This window comes from Anabrus simplex, chromosome 1, assembly GCF_040414725.1.
Source record: "Anabrus simplex isolate iqAnaSimp1 chromosome 1, ASM4041472v1, whole genome shotgun sequence".
Lineage (NCBI taxonomy): Eukaryota > Metazoa > Arthropoda > Insecta > Orthoptera > Tettigoniidae > Anabrus > Anabrus simplex.
Genome location: NC_090265.1, coordinates 628,721,127 through 628,742,257, shown reverse-complemented (window position 1 = coordinate 628,742,257; position 21,131 = coordinate 628,721,127). Strand labels below are relative to the sequence as shown.

The following is a 21,131-nucleotide window of genomic DNA, read 5'->3' as shown; positions in this document are numbered from 1 at the left end:
ATTACACCAGTATCATGTCTAGATCTACCGGTACATGATATAACTCCTGCGGGACGAAATTTTGGCACCTCGGCGTATATGAAAACGATAGAAGTAGTTACGGTAGTAGAACTAATAACATTATTATTTTCAATTCCGCAGTGAATTTGGAAGCTGACCTAATTTCCGTTCACGGAGCTTAGCACATTAGTATTTCTATATGTTTCCTGGATAAGCTTGAAAATATGCCCAATAACCTCTCTCCTTACGGGTTATTGAAGAGAGAAGGAAATGTTCGCGCAAAAGAAAGGGAAGTTATTAATTTATGTCTGGAACTTACGAAAATTATTAAATAAATTCCATCGTTTAACACGCCCCTCTTTTCAAGACTACGGTTATAGTACGCCTACTGTGTATCAAAACAAGGACAGAAAAATGTAACATTTATTTGAGTGACAAAATGTGTTTATTTCCTTAATTCCTCATTGAGCGTGAAGATCTTGATTTATTTTATCTTAACTTGTATCATTTACTAGGGTAGGGAAACATTCATTATCGATGCTTACATTGAGGTTAGTTTGTTATGGTTATGTCTGGTGGTTTTAATATGTAACCAGACAGGTTGGCAGCAGTGATCAGCCATTACAAAAAAAGAGAAAAGAAGAGAATCGGGCGGCGATATTTACGTTCTAGTGTATTACTTTACGTGGCGATTACTATACAATAACCACTGGTTTTCTATACACTAACTCACTATGTCATGACGACTGAAAATAGCACGATTGGCTCTTAAATGAAACATATTCATTTAGCCTGAAATACTATTACTTGTCTGCATTCCTTTACTGAATACTGAGATTGGTATTTCACCCATTGACATGCAATAGCTGTAACTTCACACAAACAATCTGTAGCTGCACTATAGAAAAAAATGCTTGTCGGACTAACACAGAGTAAGCCACTGGCTGGAACAAAACTGAGTATACTGAGGGTCGATCGTCCTCGGAGAGCTTTTTATGGATGTATTGGTTAGTCTGCTATGGAGAGCGAAACTCCTCCCACACTGGAAAAAACGCTCCGGTAATAATTATTGTCCTTCAAAGACGCATGGGTATTCCTTTGATAGATCTTGACTTCCAATATCTACTGATCTATTTTCTTTTAAATCGCATCACCAGTTTACTAGTAATTTCTAAAGGATTTCCTTTCATTTTAGAGTACGGAGGAGGGGGTTTGGGGAGTCCCGTTTCTGGGTTTAGATAGGTACTAGTAACATCTGGCTCCCATAACCGCACGTCTTTCTTAACTGCGTAATTCAGAATGTGCTCGATAAGTAATTCATCTCCTTACATTATCAAATACTACAAATGATGCTGAGTTTATTGATTCCTTACTTGTGAATTTCCTGGGCTTGTGACGAAACTTCCTTATTATTATTATTATTATCACTTAAGCATTGACATTTGTGAGTTGGTATCCGAGAATATGCAGGGAAACCGGTGGGAATATCAACGAGAGCCCTGCATCCAAAATCGCGCGACATCGTTCATATCCCGGACCGGGCATAAAATGCTGTTACAACCAAAACGGCACATACGTAATATCATAATGGGCTTCATAGCATGTCTATTAGCGTGGTATTGAACGGTTTCAATACATACATCCATAATTTCGCTCATTTTGGACATTCTCTTACAATACTTTTCAACCTCATTTTCGACTGGGGCTGAAATATGACTTAAAAGTCATCCAGATTGCCACATTTGATTTCATTGGCCCCTAAAACTATGTTTTCAACACTGATAATGGTCGTTTTCGTGTATTATTATTATTATTATTATTATTATTATTATTATTATTATTATTATTATTATTATTATTATTATTATTATTATTGTACCGTGAATTTCCTTTCCCGTCCATATCTTGTTTACTCTGCCTTATATTCATGCTTGCAAGCTGTCGTGTACTTCTATTTTTAATCTATGTCTATTTATTATGTCTTTATATTTTCAGGATTATATCATTTAGTTGATTAGTAGTAAATTATATTCTTCCTCCTTCCAAGTTATGACTCCAGGGCAAAAGGGATCTGATTTCCCGCTGTGGAGTACTTCCTTTTCCTGAGGTTGGCAGGCGTGCCACTTACCTCTATGTCCCTTGGCAACACGCCCCGCCTCTCCTTGGCTACCTATGAGGGTTTGGGGCTTTGCGTATATACATTGTCCTGGCTTCGGCAAGGGCCATTCTGCGTCCGATCGCCGTGATCATTGGACTTGACCTTGCACGCCTTATTGTGCGGGCTGGCCCCGCTCGAGGCACGATCTCACGACTAAGGGGCATGGAGGTAGGACGTTAAGTCTGATAGAGTGAATAAGGGATGATGGGAGGATTAAGATAATTTGTATGTAAACCAATTTAAGGGTGTTTAAAGGGCCCTGTAAAACATTGCATTTTTAAGGATTAATGTTTTTCATTATCAAATTTCGATGTCATTCTGATATCTTGTCACTGGATGTATGGACTAGTCGTTGTTATTGGCCACAAAGGTTTACTGGCCTTATTGAATATGCACTGCAGTTTTGAATTGCCTTCTAGGTCTTTTAAAGTTGAATGATTATCGTTAACTTTCGTATTCTCTTTTGAAGCCACTTGAGTCGGCTAGAGACAGTGTAAATCACTACCCTTAAGGTACTTGTAACGTACCAGCGCCTTCTGGAAGTTTTTGTTTCTCTTGGAACGCCCTCTTTTGGGCTTGAAGACCTTCCGCTCCCTGCGGTCTTCTGTGAATGCCATGCATTACATCGTAAGAGTATGCTAGGCTTGGAAACTATATTCGCATGTTACAATCTTTCCAGAATTACCTCGTAGTCTTCCCCATCTTGTAAATATTGGGGAACTCTCACCCTGGACTTGTTACTAGGCTCGAGAAATTTAGTTTTACGAGGGCCGGTCTCCTCTATCGCATACTGTGCGTTTATAGGTTAAAACCCCTGGAAAACATTTTGTAATATAATTGTATTAATCGGTATGTGCATTCTTAATCCTCCAAAGAAAGGGGGAAATATTAAGTAAAGCAAATTAATCCAACCGTTTGAATAAATTAAAGTGTTGGTCTTAGCATTGTGCTGTAATGTCCAGCTCCCCGGCCCGCACCTTCTTTCTAAAAGCTACCGGAATAATACCCATACAATTATTATTGTATGTATGTGTGTATGTATGTTGGGTATTCAGCCCGAAGGCTGGTTTGATCTTCATAGCTCTTCCAAAAGCCATAATGATAGCTTAGGCATCACTGATGAGGCATACTAAAGGAAATGAGGAGTGAGGTAGTTTCCCGTTCCTTTCGCCACCGAGTCAGAAGATGCATTTATATATCTCTCTGCCAAGCCCACTGAAATGCATGCACCAACTGACCCTATAAGCGATGTTTTCACACTATTCATAACAGGGTCTGGCTGCATAGGGAATGGTATTAATAGCATCGCTCATACCTCGGTCACTTTCGTATTGTCAAAGCCAAGAGATAGACTGGGAGAGATCAATGAAAGTAACAAATTTATTCAAGTACGTACCAGAAGACATAGCGCACTGCATACACTACATCTCACCAGCAAAGTCATATTATTATTATCATCATCATCATTGTTATTATTAATATTATTATTATTGTTGTTGTTGATATGGTGGATACCCGTGGAGCAGAAAGAGGTTAAAGAAGGTGCCGGGGTGAATGGGTCTATCTACAATATCAAAGTTGAGTTAAAACTTTAAAAGGTTATATTTCTTTTCCAAAAACAATGTTTTTCGCTGAGTGAACATAACAATATATCAGGTACAAAAGCAATCCTGAAAAAAGACTAGGAAAATCCACGATTCATAACTAACAACTTTGGGCTTCAAGCCCCTATTTTACAATGTCAGAGATACCGGATTCAGTTTACCAAAACTTTAATTCAAACTAAGGAATCATTTATCCAACGGTAGAAATCCCCTTAATTCAAGAGCACTTGCTCCCACAATTACAATGTCAAGCCTTTCAGAAGCACCCTTCACAATAACAAAACTTTGAAAAAGAGCTAACAAGCTCTCAGTTTCTTACGGCCCACTCAAGGCAATCATCAAAATTTTACACTTTCTGGCCTTCCATGGTTCAACTATAATTTGAAACAGGGATATCTAGTACCTAACCTATAGGGCCTTTGTGAAAAAGAACAGGTTAAGTAAACGGCCGGAAACACAAACTGAATGGAGGCGAACACTGCGCTCCAGATAATGAAATATCAAAATCTATAGGGCTCTCGGCCGATGAAGCAGGGGCTATTCCCAAACTACTGAGGTGGCTCGCATGGAAATCACTTTAACACATTACAGGAACAAAACCGTTACAAAACGAAGTCACCTCAAACCAAGATGAAGGGGAGCTCAAGAGGGTAACTCACTCTCTATCCCCGATTTACAATTAAAGATTTTATGTTTTGATATTAGTCGAAAGAAAGGTTACATTGTAGAAAAGTAGATTACATAGTTAAAGATTCGGACCTTCCCCTCGGAATAATTTGCGGCTACAGCATGAAAGATGGAATTATGTGCCCATTACCTTGTAGATGTTCTAGCTGCCGACAAAAGAGGCCGCCCGCCTCCTGCTTGAACACAAACACTCATATAGACGACGATCAATTGGCCAAGAAACGTGAAAAGCCGCAGTTTATAAACCCTCAGGGTAGGTTCGAGATCATTCAAGTTTAACCAGGACCCACCCTCTCAAATTTATTGGCTAACACAAGGTGAACAAGAAATGCGGGATTGGTTGAAAATTAATTACAAAAAATCCTGATTGGCTACATTCAAAACTGGCGGAAAGAAAATGAAATATTGCCAACGCAAAAATAAATGAACATAGATCAGTTATGGAAAACCTAGGAATACAACACTTCTTTAAGTTATAATTTCTTACACCTTGCACCAGGGTGCATGATCATAGTTTTTTGGTAGTGTCATCTATGAAAGAATGTCCAAACTTCTCGATGAATGGCAAAGAAAAGAAGGAGAAATTCAGTCAGTTTAGGAAACTGCACAATAACAAAATTACTTGATATTTCAGTGGAGACATCTTCTGATTTAAGTTCCAACTTGTTGAGTTATCAGTTTCACCTTTTGATTGGTAGAGGAGTTCATTAAGGCGCTTATTTTGAATGCGCGGCGTTGGGGTGTACCTCGCGGTGCAATTATTATTATTATTATTATTATTATTATTATTATTATTATTATTATTATTATTATTATTATTATATTTATATTTCACCCCATCGACTAGGGGTGCTAGAGGTGTATCGCCCACACACTAATTTTTCCGGATAGTAAGTCACATAAGTACGAAGTTTAGTTGAGAGGTATACTGAAACATTTATACACATTCATCCTTAATCTCGCACATTTTGGACAATATTTTCCCCGCCTCTAATCCCATGCAGATTGACGCTGAACATTGAATTTAAAGGCGTCCTGAGTGTCACAATTCATCTCAGCGACCCCGATAACTATGGGTTTTACATTAATATTTGTCGTTTATTATTATTATTATTATTATTATTATTATTATTTATGTCACCAATATCCAACCCTTCCCAAGGATTACCTTAAACCCACACTGAATTTTCCATACAGTAAATCAGATATGTACTAAGTATTTTTCATTTTGGACGTTTTATTTTTAAACCCTTCTAACCCCCATTCAAATTGGGGCTGAAATTTGACTTATACGGCATCCAGAGTATCACATTTCATATTAGCAACCTCGAAAACTATGATTTGACGCTAATATCGGTCGTTTTCGATTATTTATACATTCCTCTCTGGGTGCTAGGCTGTCTTGCCCACACAGTATAATTTTTAAATAGCAAGTCATATTTCTATCAAGTTTTAATGAGAGCTATGCTGGACCATACACTTCACATCTATAATCCTCGTCATTTTTGTAGGTATTCTTCTCACCCCCTATTGCCAATGGGGCCTGAGCATTGATTCAAATGGCATTTAGACTGTCACTGCTCATCTCAGCGACCCCGAAAACTATGGATTCGACATTATTATCGATTATTTTTATACTACAACCTCTTGCCACTTCCACCCCTAGGGGTGTACCAAGTTTGGTTGAATTGCTCCAGTGGTTTAGGAGCCGATATGGAAAAGTACTTCATGCAACATGGCGACGTGTTTCCGTCCTATATACAGCACTAGCAAGATACCCGTGCTTCGCTACGGTATTATACTGAAATTTATAATTGAATGCTTATTGTTTTAGATATATAATCCGCCGAAATTCGCGATCTGACTCGTTTTCTGCGAGAATCCACCAAAATTCCCGATCTGACTGGTTTTTTCTTATTTTACGGCACGTTTCCTCCCATTTTTCAATCTTCCTTTCCAGCAATCGAGTTCGTACTTCCCGGGCTAGGCTCAAGTAATCCTCCCGGTCATTTGGGTACGTAAATCTTTGCCATATTTTCCTATAATCATTTTTAATATGGATAAAATCCTTCAGGAGATCCGGCGTGCTGTTATATTGGGTGCCTTGGCGGCACTGGACCGGCGGCCGGACTGCATTCTTAGTCATTACCCGTCCAGTAGCCGTTTCCAGCGCGGTCCGCATATTTGATGACGGTCCGGAACATTATTATTATTATTATTATTATTATTATTATTATTATTATTATTATTATTATTATTATTATTATTATTATTTGTTGCTGGAATGGCTGATGACAGGGAAAACCGAAGTATCCGGAGAAAAACCTGTCCCGCCTCCGTTTTGTCCAGCGCGAATATCACATGGAGTGACCGGGATTTGAACCACGGAACCCAGCTGTGAGAGGCCGGCGCGCTGCTGCCTGAGCAACGGAGTAACAGTAAAATCAATATGTCTCACCTCCTTCTACACCCTACCGCCGGTAAGTGTATTTACCACCCCCCCCCCCCAAAAAAATTAAAAGAAGGCTTGTTTCTATATGTTTAAGGGAGATTCCAAACACCAATGTTCACGTCTATTACCTTCAGTTTTGAGATATAAGTATCCCCATAAAAATAATTTACATTCTTCACTTCATTTCACACTACTCCCCTCCCCCCGCCCCACTAAGTGAATTTTCCCGCAAAAAATACTTGTTTCTTTAATAGTAAAGGATCTTCTAAATACCAATTATCACGACTCTAACTTCTTCAGTTTTTGATTTATGTGTCCTCATGAAAGGAATTCAACTCCTTTACACTCCCGCCCTCCAAGATGGTTTCCCCCCAAAACGCGTTTTTCTTTGTTTTTAAAGGAGATCCAAATACGAATTTTCACGCCTGTAACAACTTTAGTTTTTATTAGATGTATGTATTCTCATACAATTAAGTCAATTAATTTTTCAATTCTTTCATCCCCCCCCCCCAACCCTTCATTGGATTTTCCGAGAATACGTGTTTCTTTACTTTTAAAGCAGATTGCAAATATCAAATTTCACGTCTGTAACATCTTCATTTTTGATATATCAGTAGCCTAATTAAAAGAATTCAACACCATTTTCAGTCACTTTAACCCCCACTCCTCCCAAGTGGTATTTCCGAAAACTAAAAATACACGTTTCTTTATGTTTAATAGAGATAAAAAATACCATTTTTCACTTCTGTAACATGTTAAGTTTTTTTTAGATATACTGTAAAAATTCTCATTTTAAAATTTCACTCCTTTTGAGTTCCCCTTAAGTGGAGTTTCCAAAAACAAATCACCTCTGTTTCTTTACATTTACAGGAGACTCCAAACACCCACTTTTTACGTCTGTAACATTTTACGTTTCCAAGATAATCTGTAGATATAGTCTTTCAAAAAATTCACCCCAATTTGTCACTCCTGTTTAACCGCCATTAATTGAATTTTCCAAAATCTAAAATACGCGTTTCTTTATTTTTAAAGGAGATCCCATATACAAATTTTCAGTTCTGTAATATCCTTCGTTTCTGAGATATATGTATCCTCATTAAAGGCATTCAACCCATTTTTCACCCTTTTACACCCCTCCTATTAGGATTTACAGGAAACAAAAAAATACGTGTTCCTTTATTTTTAGAGGAGATTCTAACTACCAATTTTTACATCTGTAAATTTTAAAGTTTTAAGATGTAGACACACTCATTTAAAAAATTCACCCCCCATTATTTGGATTTTCAAAAAACGAAATATACGTGTTTCTTTACTTTTAAAGTAGATCCAAAATACAAATGTTCAGGTCTGTAATATCTTCAGGTTCTGAAATATAAGTAGCCCCAATAAAGGCATTCAACCCATTATTCACCCTTTTCCACCCTTCCTATTGGGATTTTCCGAAAACAAAATAATATGTGTTTCTTTATTATTAAAGGAGATTCTAAATACCAATTTTTTCATCTATAAACTTAAAAAGTTTTGAGATATAGATACACTCATTTTAAAAAATCACCCCCTTTTCACCCCCCCCCATTATTTGGATTTTCCCAAAACGAAAAAATACCTGTTTCTTTATTTTTAAAGTAGATCCCAAATACCAATTTTCAGGTCTGTAATATATTCACTTTCTAAGATATAAGTATTCTCTTTAAAGGCATTCAACCCATTTTTCACCCCTTTTCACCCCTCCTATTGGGATTTTCCGAAAACAAAAAAATACGTGTTCCTTTATTTTTAATGAAGATTCTAAATACCAATTTTTACATCTCTAAACTTTAAAACTTTTGAGATATAGATGCACTCATTTTAAAAATTCACCCCCTTTTCACCCTCGCATTAATTGGATTTTCCAAAAACAAAAAGTATGTGTTTCTTTATTTTTGAAAGCGATCAAAAGTACCAATTTTGAGGTCTGTAATATCTTCAGTTTCTGAGATATATGTATTCTCTTTAAAGGCATTCAACACATTTTTCACCCCTTTTCACCCCTCCTATTGGGATTTTTCGAAAACAAAAAAATACGTGTTCCTTTATTTTTAATGAAGATTCTAAATACTAATTTTTACATCTCTAAACTTTAAAACTTTTGAGATATAGATGCACTCATTTTAAACATTCTCCCCCCCCCCTTTTACCCTCGCATTAATTGGATTTTCCAAAAACAAAAAATATTTGTTTCTTTATTTTTTACAACGATCAAAAATACCAATTTTGAGGTCTGTAATATCTTCAGTTTCTGAGATATAAGTAGCGTATCCGGATTAAATGCATTCAACCTCTTTTTCACCCTTTTTCACCCCTCCTATTGGGATTGTCTGAAAACAAAAAAATACGTGTTTCCTTATTTTTAAAGAAGATTCTAAATACCAATTTTCACATCTGTAAACTTTTAAAATTTTGAGATATAGACTCACTCATTTTAAAATTTCACCCCCCTTTTCACCCCCTTACCGACGGAATATCCAAAAATCCTCTCTTAGCGAGCACCTACATCTTAATATGAATCTATGCCCAAAATTTCATTTCTTTATGTCCAGTAGTTTTGGCTCGGCGATGATGAATCAGTCAGTCAGTCAGTCAGTCAGGACAAGCTACTTTATCTATCTATATATATATAAAGTAGCTTGTCCTGACTGACTGACTGATTCGTCATCGCCGAGCCAAAACTACTGGACATAAAGAAATGAAATTTTGGAGATATATTCATATTAAGATGTAGGTGCTCGCTAAGAGAGGATTTTTGGATATTCCGTCGCTAAGGGGGTGAAAAGGGGGGTGAAATTTTAAAATGAGTGTGTCTATATCTCAAAACTTTAAAAGTTTACAGATGTGAAAATTGGTATTTAGAATCTTCTTTAAAAATAAGGAAACACGTATTTTTTTGTTTTGAGACAATCCCAATAGGAGGGGCACAAAAGGGTGAAAAAGGGGTTGAATGCCTTTAATCGGGATACCGGTACTTATATCTCAGAAACTGAAGATATTACAGACATGAAAATTGGTACTTTCGATCTCTTTTCAAAATAAAGAAACACGTATTTTTTTGTTTGGGGGAAATCCAATTAATGGGAGGGTGAAAAGGAGGTGAATTTTTAAAATGGGTGCATCTATATCTCAAAACTCTTAAAGTTTACAGATGTAAAAATTGGTACTTAGAATCTTCATTAAAAACAAAGAAACACGTATTTTTGTGTTTTCGGAAAATCCCAATAGGAGGGGGGAAAAGGGGTGAAAACGTGGTTGAATGACTTTCATGAGGATACTTATATCTCAGAAACTGAAGATATTACAGACCTGAAAATTGGTGTTTAGGATCTCCTTTAAAAATAAAGAAATACATATTTTTTGTTTTTGGAAAATCCAATTAATGGGGGGTGTGAAAAGGGGGTGAATTTTTAAAATGAGTCTATCTATATCTCAAAACTTTTAAAGTTTAAAGATGTAAAAATTGGCATTTAGAATCTCCTTTAAAAATAAAGAAACACGTATTTTTTTCTTTTCGGAAAATCCCAATTGGAAGGGTGGAAAAGGGTGAAAAAGCGGTTGAATGCCTTTAATGAGGCTACTTATATTTCAGAACCTGAAGATATTACAGACCTGAAAATTGGTATTTGGGATTTACTTTAAAAATAAAGAAACAGGTAATTTTTTTGATTTTGGAAAATCCAAATAATGGAGGGTGAAAAGGGGGTGAATTTTTAAAATGAGTGTGTCTACATCTTAAAACTTTAAAAGTTTACAGATGTAAAAAAATGGTATTTAGAATCTTCTTTAAAAATACAAGAACACGTATTTTTTGCTTTCTTTAAATCCCAATAGGAGGGGTGTAAATGGGTGAATAATGGGATGAATGCCTTTAATGAGGATACATATATCTCAGAAACTGAAAATATTACGGAACTGAAAATTTGTATATGGGAGCTCCTTTAAAAATAAGGAAACACGTATTTTTTTGTTTTTGGAAAATCCAATTAATGGGGGTTAAACAGGAGTGACAAACTGGGGTGAATTTTTTGAAAGACTATATCTACAGAATATCTGAGAAACGTAAAATGTTATAGACGTAAAAAGTGGGTATTTGGAATCTCCTGTAAATGTAAAGAAAGATAGGTGATTTGTTTTCGAAAACTCCACGTAAGGGGAAATAAAAAGGGGTGAAATTTTAAAAAGCGAATTTCTACAGTATATCTCAAAAACTTAACATGTTACAGAAGTGAAAAATGGTATTTTTATCTCTATTAAAAATAAAGAAACGTGTATTTTCAGCTTTCGGAAATACCACTTGGGTGGAAAGGGGGGGGGGTAAAAGTGACTGAAAATGGTGTTGAATTCTTTTAATTAGGCTACTGATATCTCAAAAATGAAGATATTACAGACGTGAAATCTGCTTTGGAATCTGCTTTAAAAGTAAAGAAACACGTATTCTCGGAAAATCCAATGAAGGGGGGTGGGGGGGGGTGAAAGAATTGAAAAATTAATTGAACTAATTGTATGAGAATACATACATCTAATAGAAACTAAAGTTGTTACGGACGTGAAAATTGGTATTTGAATCTCCTTAAACAAAGAAAAACGCGTTTGGGGGGCGGGAGTGAAAAGGAGTTGAATTCCTTTCATGAAGACACATAAATCAAAAACTGAAGAAGTTAGAGTCGTGATAATTACTATTTAGAAGATCCTTTACTATTAAGGAAACAAGTATATTTTGCCGGAAAATTCACTTACGGGGTGGGGGGGGAGGGAAGTGTGAAAGGAAGTGAAAATAAAGTGAATTATTTTTATGGGGATACTTATATCTCAAAACTGAATGTAACAGATGTGAACATTGGTGTTTGGAATATCTTTTAAACATAAAGAAACACGTCTTCTATTTTTTTTGGGGGGGGGGGTGTAAATAAACTTAACGGCGGTGGGGTGTAAAAGGAGGTGAGATCAATTGATTTTACTGTTCATAATGTACTTAAGGAGCCTCCGTTGCTCAGGCGGCAGCGCGCCGGCCTCTCGCAGCTGGGTTCCGTGGTTCAAATCCCGCTCACTCCATGTGACATTCGTGCTGGACAAAACGGAGGCGGGACAGGTTTTTCTCCGGATACTTCGATTTTCTCTCTCATCATTCATTCCAGCAACACTGTCCAATATTTCATTTCATTTGTCATTCAACGATCATTGCCTCAGACGTGTGCTTCGGCAGCCGGCACAATTCCTATTGTCGCTGCTAGATGGGGCTTTATTCATTCCATTCCTGACCCTGTCGAATGACTGGAAACAGGCTATATAGTTTCGATGTACTTATTCTGATCATAAACCGATCATTTTTAATCTTTCCTGGGCTGGTTTTCAACAGCCATCTTTTCCTTCGGAGAACGTTCTTAGATTACAGTAGATCCTCCTGGCATGTAAATAAAAATTTAAACACATTTGAAATAAACGATAGGAATGAGATGGACCGTCAAATTGTTCACCTCTATAATAAGGTCAACAATGCACGGAAGTATGTCATTGGTATCGCCAGAAATCCCGCACACTTGCCTACGCGCGACGATGGTGCTGGTCACATTGTAACAATGACACTGGCAGCAGATGTAATTTACCGCCAAGTAGCGATCTTGCATCTTGCTGTGGGGTTCAGAACATCTTTTAATAATAATAATAATAATAATAATAATAATAATAATAATAATAATAATAATAATAATAATAATAATAATAATAATAATAATAATAATGTTCTGGACCGTTGTCAAATGTGCGGACCCCCCTGGAAAATGGTCCTGGACGGGTAATGACTAAGAATGCAGTCCGGCCGCTGGTTCAGTACCGCCAAGGCACCTAAGACGACACCACGCCGGATCTCCTGAAGGATTTGATCCATATTAAAAACGCTTATAGGAAAAGATGGCAAAGATTTAGGGACCCAACTGACGGGGTGGAATATCTGGACCTAGCCCGGGAAGTACGAAATCGATTGCTGGAAAGAAAGATTGAAAAATGTGAGGAAACATACCGTAATCTATTAGAAAACGAGTCAGATCGCGAATTTTGGCGGATTCTCGCAGAAAACGAGTCAGATCGCGAATTTCGGCGGATTATATATCTAAAACAATTAGCATTCAATTATAAATTTCAGTATAATACCGTAGCGAAGCACGGGTATCTTGCTAGTATATATATAGATTTCTAACCGGACAATATTGTTACACAGTCAGTCGCTGTCGCCAAGTGACAATCTGTCCATCAAGGTTGGTCCAAATCTGGGCGAGGTTTTGTCATTAAATGAATTACAGAAAATGACTCATAAAAACCTACCTATCGGTTTTCGTTCAAACCACTTCCTAAAATGAGGAGTAACTAGAACAAACTGAGAAATATTCAGTGGAATCGGTCTAGTAAACCTTTAGCCCATTCGAGACAAACAAACAAACAAACAAACAAACAAACAAACAAACAAACAAACAAACAAACAAACAAACAAACAGGCACACATACAGTAGCTTTAGTTTTGTATATATAGACAGATTATTATTTTCAGCAACCCACAGGATTAGGTCAGCGGTAGGGTTTTGACTACTAGTATGGACTCCGAAGACGACATGGGTCGGAATCCCACCGTCGGCCTTTTTTGAAATAATTTTCTATGATTTTCTTTTTCATCTCCAGGCAAATTCCGCTTCTTGCCCAAATTCCTACTCAAAAATAGTTTCCTTCTTCAACTAGACCCCAAGTTAGTGGTCACCTCACATATTGGAAGAATGGGAAGTCTACCTCAGTAGCCGAATGGTTAACATGCTGGCCTTCGAACACAAGGGTCCCGAGTTCGATTCCCGGCTGAGTCAAAGGATTTTTACCTAAACTGTAAGTTTCCCTTCGCGTGCGTGTGTGTGCCTCGCGATAAAATTTCAGCTTCCTCAACCAATCTGTATGGAGGTTAGCGGTAGGTGTTGGATAATGGGACGAGTCTCCAATGTAGTGTTCAGAGGAAAATCCTTCCCGAACCAAAAATGGAATTGGCACATTATCGTTTATTAATGAGTGTTGTAAGAGGGGGAGGGGCGTAATTTAAAGTCTGCCCAGGGCGTCGTATACCTTAAACGGGGCCCTGCTTTGTGGCGATCTTTGTTTTAAGGTCAAGTACACGTAAACAACCATATCACCTTCTTAAGAATAATCACCAGAGAAAAAGTAAGGGGTCCAATCATTCGAGGAATAAAGATATCAGCCGTGAAGCGCCTGAAGTGGCAAGACTCCGTAGATCTAGCAACACTCAAGAGTTGGGTCGCAAGAGAACAGGACTGATACGGAAGACAAGATAGGAAACTGAGAAGTAAACAGCTCGCTACAACTAACTGGAAACAATAAAAGACGCGGCAAGTGGTGGTCATTATTGTTTCTTTACTTTTCAACGTCCCATTAACTCATTTAGGTTGTCGACGACGAGGGATGAGGACAGGGTTAGGACTGGGAAACACGCGATCGTGGTATTAGTTAACGTACAGCTCCAAAATTTGCCTTGTGTGGAAATGGAAACCACGGAAAACCTTCTTCAGGATGCCAACGTTGGGATTCGAATCGACAATCTCCCGAATCCGAGCTGACAGTATATATGGATCGTACCACTCAGCCAGCTCGCTTGTGAATTATTGTTTTAAGGGAAAGTACAAATTGGCAACCATGCCTCACAACTCCAAAACACAAGTGACAAAGAAATCCAACTCTTCGAAGTATGAAAAGGAGGAAGAAAAAGGGTGCGAAAGGCGACGTAGGGAGTGAAAATCAAACACAGCCTGGGCCTCGCTAACGTAATAATGTTGTGGCCGGAAGGGAACAAGTATTGTACAAGTGAGGTCGGACTGGAGTGTTGAAGGTGTGAAGCCTGTCATAGGATAGTGGAAACAAAGCATACCTCGGTTAGATAACCCGTGGTCGCTAACGCAGGCTTGCAAGTGAGAGTCTGAGAGTTACACCTACTGATGTAAGAGGAGGGTATATTTTGATTATAATGAGTTAGATTTGAAGATGACTGGATTCAAATGGTGGAAAAGGAGAGCGTAGAAAGGAGAGGATTGCTTTAGAGGAGGCGAAGGCTAAATTAAGAGTGTACAGCAAGAGACAAGAAGGAGAAGTAGCGCTGATATGATAACTCCGTGATTCAGGTGCGGCCTGTGTTGTGATTTCTTTACTCTGTACCTGGCACGTTACGTGTCATCTACCTGGAGTAGTATAAAAGTGCAGCGTGCCTGAGGCAAGGCATCTGTTTCTCCAAGAGATCAGCACCATGAACAGCTACAACCTAGCACTCCTCTTTGTCTGTGTGCTTTACCTGAGCACTGTAAGTAGCATATCTCTATATTTTTGAAACGCAACCATTAATTTACAATAGCTAGTAACTTAACTTCTTCTTGTGTAAGATCTCACAGTCAGCCTCCACCTTGTTGGTTTTATCGTATACATCATCCTACTACTGTAGATGTGATTTATTCGACATCTTTCAATTTACACTATTACTTCCAGTATTTGTTGGTAGTCTGAAAATTTATCTCATATATCGTTTCATCGTTCCAGTGATGTCAGGGATTTATTCAAATTATTAAAAGAATACTCTCTCTAAATTTCTTTGCTGGCCATAGCTAGTGTTTACAGTGCGCTATGCCTCCTGGTATGGGCTAGAACAAATTTGTTACTTTCATTGACCTGTCTCAGTCACATCCTTGTCCTTTCAAGTACGGAAATGTCTGACATGTGAGCGGTGACAGTAAAGCCACTTCGTAAGCAGACAGTCCTGTTATGAATGGCGTGAAAATGCATTTCGGTGGACTTGGCTCTAAAATGTACATAACAATTTCTGAGAGAGGAAAGCAACGAAAACTACCTTACTCCTTATTTCCCTTGTACGCCTCTTGAGTGATATCTTCGCCAACTATGGCTAGAGCCCTGCGCGGAAATACAAAATAATATTCGCATCAGCGCAGCATCCGCTTCGCACCCGCACGTCCTTCAAACACACCCGCATCCACGAATGGTTATCCTCATCCGCAAATAGTGATACGCAGATATTGTAAATATTTAACTATACTCTATTACACTCAAGGTAATGAAACGGATAGATCTGTTAACATAATACAGTAGACCTGACACCTGGCACCAGAACCCCTGCAATCACAGGTTATTGAGGGATTTTCTCTTGCGACCACTGCCGACATATTGACATTCGTTCCTTCTTCCATATAGATTTATGGCCGTATGGTCTCGAGACTCCTTGTATCTCACCATTCTCCTAACCAAAGATAAAAATAAGAGTATAGGTTAGGAAAAAACCTAATTATTTAGAAATTATCAGCAAAATTATCTGCATTGACATAGAGTTTATATCCATCAAGACTACAACTTTGGATCCGTGCAGGACTCTAGTTATAGCAGCTGATAGCGAGCCGATGAGGATCCAACCAGCTTTCATGCTGAATATTCAACGTAGCTACCTTCTTTCTAAACCCTACAACAACGCTCTATCTGTGGATAAGTGATAGAGTAGCCACCTCCTTAGTATAACGGTCAGCGCTACAGGCAATTGTCCTCGGAGGTCCACAATTGCATGCCGTTATGCATCAGTGAACTAAGCGCCATTTGACGAAAATTGAGATTTTAGCGCCATCTTGTAGAGGAAGGCTTGAGCAATTTATAAAAAATTCCCCACTGCATTACAAGAGGCCGTTAATTGTTAGAAAACCGAAAACCTAAGCGACTAAGTGGGAATCAGTAAAAATGTAAATTGCATCAGTAGACTATGCGACGTTCTAGTTTGCATCATTAGACCAAGCGCCACATTCCTCACATTGCGCGCGGATGACAGCGAGGGAGCCCGCGTTTTCGATAGTGTTGACATTTTTACGTGGTGATACATTGAGTGGTTTATCAAGTGACGAAGTTCAGCGATGTATCAAGTACTTCCAAAAGTAAGGAGAAGGACAATGCTACTAATGCAGCTTGCTAAGAAGGTTGCGTCCGAAAATCATTCTCTAGAATTTGATGGTGAATCTCAGGAGGTAAATCTAAATAAGTCAAGACAGGGACGACCACGGGAAAGGAGAGTTCCCTTTCATCAGGCATTAATACCTTTGTGGCCAAAAGGAAAACCTATCTCTGAAGCCAAACTAAGATACTTTTGTTTGCTGATGCACCTAATACCTGCAGATGCCAAACAATTTTACCAGAATCTTCAAGCAGATTATGACATTGTGGATGACGTAGATGGATTTAATGGAGATCCTGATTTCGAGATTGAATGAACTGAGAGCAACAATCTTATTACCTGTCCAGTGATTTGTGTGTATTTATGGGAGAAAATATCTTTAATCACATTTTCTGTCTCAAGCAGAACAAAACTTACCCATAGGCTTAAAAATATCGCGTCAATATTGTACTCTCAGAATATAATAGACCTATCGTGAAGGAAAATCCATACAAAAATTGTATAGACTACAATGGCTCATGTCTTACCATTTGTATTTGACTCAGATAAGTTTAAATTCCTCAAATAAGTCATAATAGCAACGACTTTAGAGAATAGCTTACCTTCTAGAATTTCTCCATCTAAAACTTAAATAATGTACCGGAGTTGTGGCGCGGCTCGTGGTGGATCAGGCAGTTAGCGGGCCTTTCCAGACAGTAGAAGATTCAGTTTTTAATCATGGCTGCCGCCACGTTATATTTTTTTATGTTTTACTCAGTAGATACTCAACAGTTAGGGGTTATTGGTGTAGCATCGTGATACATTATTCGCACTTAAGGAAAACCTTAAATTGCATCAGTAGACTAAGCGCCATTTCTTCAAGAAAATCTATGTAGTGCGAGTATAAAAATGTTGAAATTTGGTGAGAAGGTACAATCTATTATCCTACAACACCAGTAATACCATATTTAGCAAAATTATGTTCGCTCTAATTTTCACATAGAACCAAATTTAAACGCGATTATCTCGCAACCAACTTTTGGCGCTTGGTCTAGTGATGCATAACGGCATCCAATTGATTCCCAGTACCAGAAAATAATTAAATTTGAGAGAAGTGTCGCTATGTGGTTACAAAAGGTATCTACAGCTCATCTCCATAGGGGACGTGCCTGAAAATATCTACACAACCTTGTGACGAGCAGGAGTTTACTTTCTAGTGGTGGAGTGTCGAGCTCTGAGCCGGCCTATAACCGCTCCTGAAGAGGGGCGAAAACAAAAAAGGAACAATTCGGCACTGCACGTCGCACGATTTCAAGCGTGTAGAAGGTCTATGGAGACACATTCTTAATCCACCAACAATTTTTAAAAAGAACAACAGGATGATAGCCTATGAATAACGGCTCCTCTGATTTGTTAATGTAAAATGGATGCCTATATTGATAAACACTTAGCCTAAATGCCTCGCAGTCAAAATACCTGGAACATAAATTTATTATTATTATTAATATCATGAGTATTATAAACTTGATTTAATTCATCGATTGAGAATATTATTCAAGAAATTGCTAGCATTTTGTCCCAGTGTGGTAATTTCATGATTGTAAAGTCCTAAATAGCTTGGACACTTCCTTGATGTTGTTATTATTATTACTATTGCGATTAATAGTAGTAGTAGAAGTATTCACATCTCATATTTCGTTATTCTCTTTAAAAGCGGTTTCATGTAGCAGTCCTTGGATGCCCACGCCTTCTGTAAAAGGGATGGTAAATTTGATTGTGAGCAGTCAATTGGAATTTGAGAGTCCTTACATGTGAGAGAGTGGCCTATCAGTAGATTTACCAGCATGCGGAAATTGATATTTCTCGGTTTCTCCATTCATATAATGATTTTGAGTAAGTAAATTGTGACCTCTCCACAAAATGACTTGAAATAAAATTTCTGCTTATTCGGCTAGGTTGAATTTGGGTGGAGTTGATATTGGTGGGAGAATGTGAGGAGGTCACGATTTCACAGGAATAATTGGATATACCTGTCTCAGTCTGGGTCTTGGTAACCTTGTATATGGTGGTCATGGCTTGGGAAGAGTTACCGGTTTTTCAGGTCTCGGTACTTTGCTGACGAGATGTATAACAAAAATATATTACCGGATATCAGATGGAACCGAGACCACAATCTTCATAAAGGGCAATTCATGCATGAGTTATTAAACGATTAGGGATATAATTATAAGGCTATTACAGCTCTAAATTAGAAGTGTTATTTCAGTAAGTTTACGACTCAAAGAACTGATATTCTTCTTCTACATTTACAGGCTTCAGCAACTCCAGGAGTCGTCCACGCCCATGGTCATGGACATGGCCTAGGAGGAGTTGTCGGAACCGTTGGTCTTGGCAAGGGTGTCCTAGAAGGAGTCAGCCTAGGAGGAGTTGGCTTGGGAGGAATCATCGGAACTCACGGTTTGGGTGGAGTGGGTTTTGGCAGGGGTGTATTGGGAGGCCATGGCTACGGAGGAATTGGCTTAGGTAGAGTTGACCTGGGCGGAATCTTCGGAACCCACGGTTTTGGTGGAATCGGTATTGGTAAGGGTGTATTGGTAGGTCATGGCTTAGTAGGAATTGGTCTGGGAGGAATTGGGTCTGGAGGATTTGGCCACGGTGGAATCATAGGAAATCACGGTTGTGGTGGAATCGGTATCGGTAAGGGTGTAGTTGGAGGTCTTGGCTCCGGAGGAGTTGGCCTGGGTGGATTAATCGGAACTCATGGATTTGGTGGAATCGGTATTGGTAGGAGTGTATTGGGAGGTCATGGCTTCGGAGGTGTTGGTCTAGGAGGACTTGGCCTGGGGACTCACGGATTTGGTGGAATCGGTATTGGTAAGGGTGTATGGGGTCATGGCTTCGGAGGAGTTGGTCTAGGAGGAGTAGGCTCTCGAGGAGTCGGAATCGTCGGAACTCACGGTTTGAGTGGAGTCGGTTTTGGTAAGGGTGTGTTGGGAGGCCTTGGCTTTGGAGGAGTTGGTCTAGGAGGAGTTGGCTCAGGAGGAGTTGGAATCATCGGAACTCACAGTTTGGGTGGAGTCGGTTTTGGTAAGGGTGTTTTGGGAGGCCTTGGCTCTGGAGGAGTTACCGGCTTTTCTGGCCTTGGTTCTTTGGGTACTGTTGGTTCCGTAGGTATTGGAAAAGGTCTCGTTGGTGTGGGACATCATTATTACCATTAGAGAGCTAAGAATTTATTGAAATGACTCATCGATTAAGTGACCTATTAATTACAAACAGTTTCATATGCAAATTAGTGTGTGCTTTCTTACACGAATCATTGTTTCAATTACTCGATTTGAAGAACAATCCACACGTTCGAGAAATGTATTTCTGTTGTGGACAACGATATGCCGGGACTATGTGCAATATGTTTTAAAATTCCTGAGTCTTTTGAAATTTACTGACTGAATGTTATTCTGTTTGATAGGATCTTCCTGGATGCTTCATTGGTCTCATGTGATTTGTTTCCATATCAGCATAAAATTGTGCTTACTTTTCAAAAGAAGTGCCAAACTTTAAGTTATAAGCGAGTTGTCAAATAAATTGATAATTTAACATGTGAAATAAAAAGGACAATTTGTCTACAGGAAAGGTCTAAATATGTATCAATATTGAAGAATAATGAAACTGATCAATAAATGGAACTAATCGTTTGAACAAGGTTGACTGTCCCAGAATAGCATTCCTTCCGAACTCCAAGTATCACTTGTTTCATTTAACAAGCTATACCTCTTAACACTCTTATATATACTGGGATACCGGAAATTCCTTCTGGAATACTTTGGTTTACTGCAGTTATTATTTATATCAAATCGAAAGATTTAGTGAGAATTATTGAATTTTCAGGTACATACAGGTAATTTATACAGGAAGAGTTAAGCAAACCTTTACTGTATGTAAGACGTTTTAGCCCCATGGTCAGCCTAGCAGTTTTCTGTTCATAGGGTCCCGGTTTCGATCCCAAAAAGAACAGGGTATGTTAGCCACATCCACGCCATTCCTCGGGCCAGGCCCTGGGTGCGAGAGTTCGTCTTAATGCATACCTGTTAATTTACACGTAAAACACACCATACTATCAACCACCACAGAGACACGCAATGGTGATTACAACCCTCTGGAAGGAAACACTGCCCTGAACCTGGGCTAACACACATGTTGTGGCAACCCCAAATAATTAGTAAAATAATCAGGAAGACACACTTTCAG

At 38.5% G+C, this 21,131-nt stretch overlaps 1 protein-coding gene across 1 annotated transcript; it reads left to right on the top strand.

Moving 5' to 3' along the window:
- Window positions 1-15,150: 15,150 nt before the first annotated feature.
- Window positions 15,151-20,586, top strand: LOC136857217 (spidroin-1-like). Its single transcript, XM_067135690.2, has 2 exons — window positions 15,151-15,269; window positions 19,199-20,586. The coding sequence occupies exons 1-2, from the start codon at window positions 15,216-15,218 to the stop codon at window positions 20,102-20,104; spliced, it is 960 nt and encodes a 319-aa protein (XP_066991791.2). The 5' UTR covers window positions 15,151-15,215; the 3' UTR covers window positions 20,105-20,586.
- The last annotated feature ends 545 nt before the right edge of the window (window positions 20,587-21,131 follow it).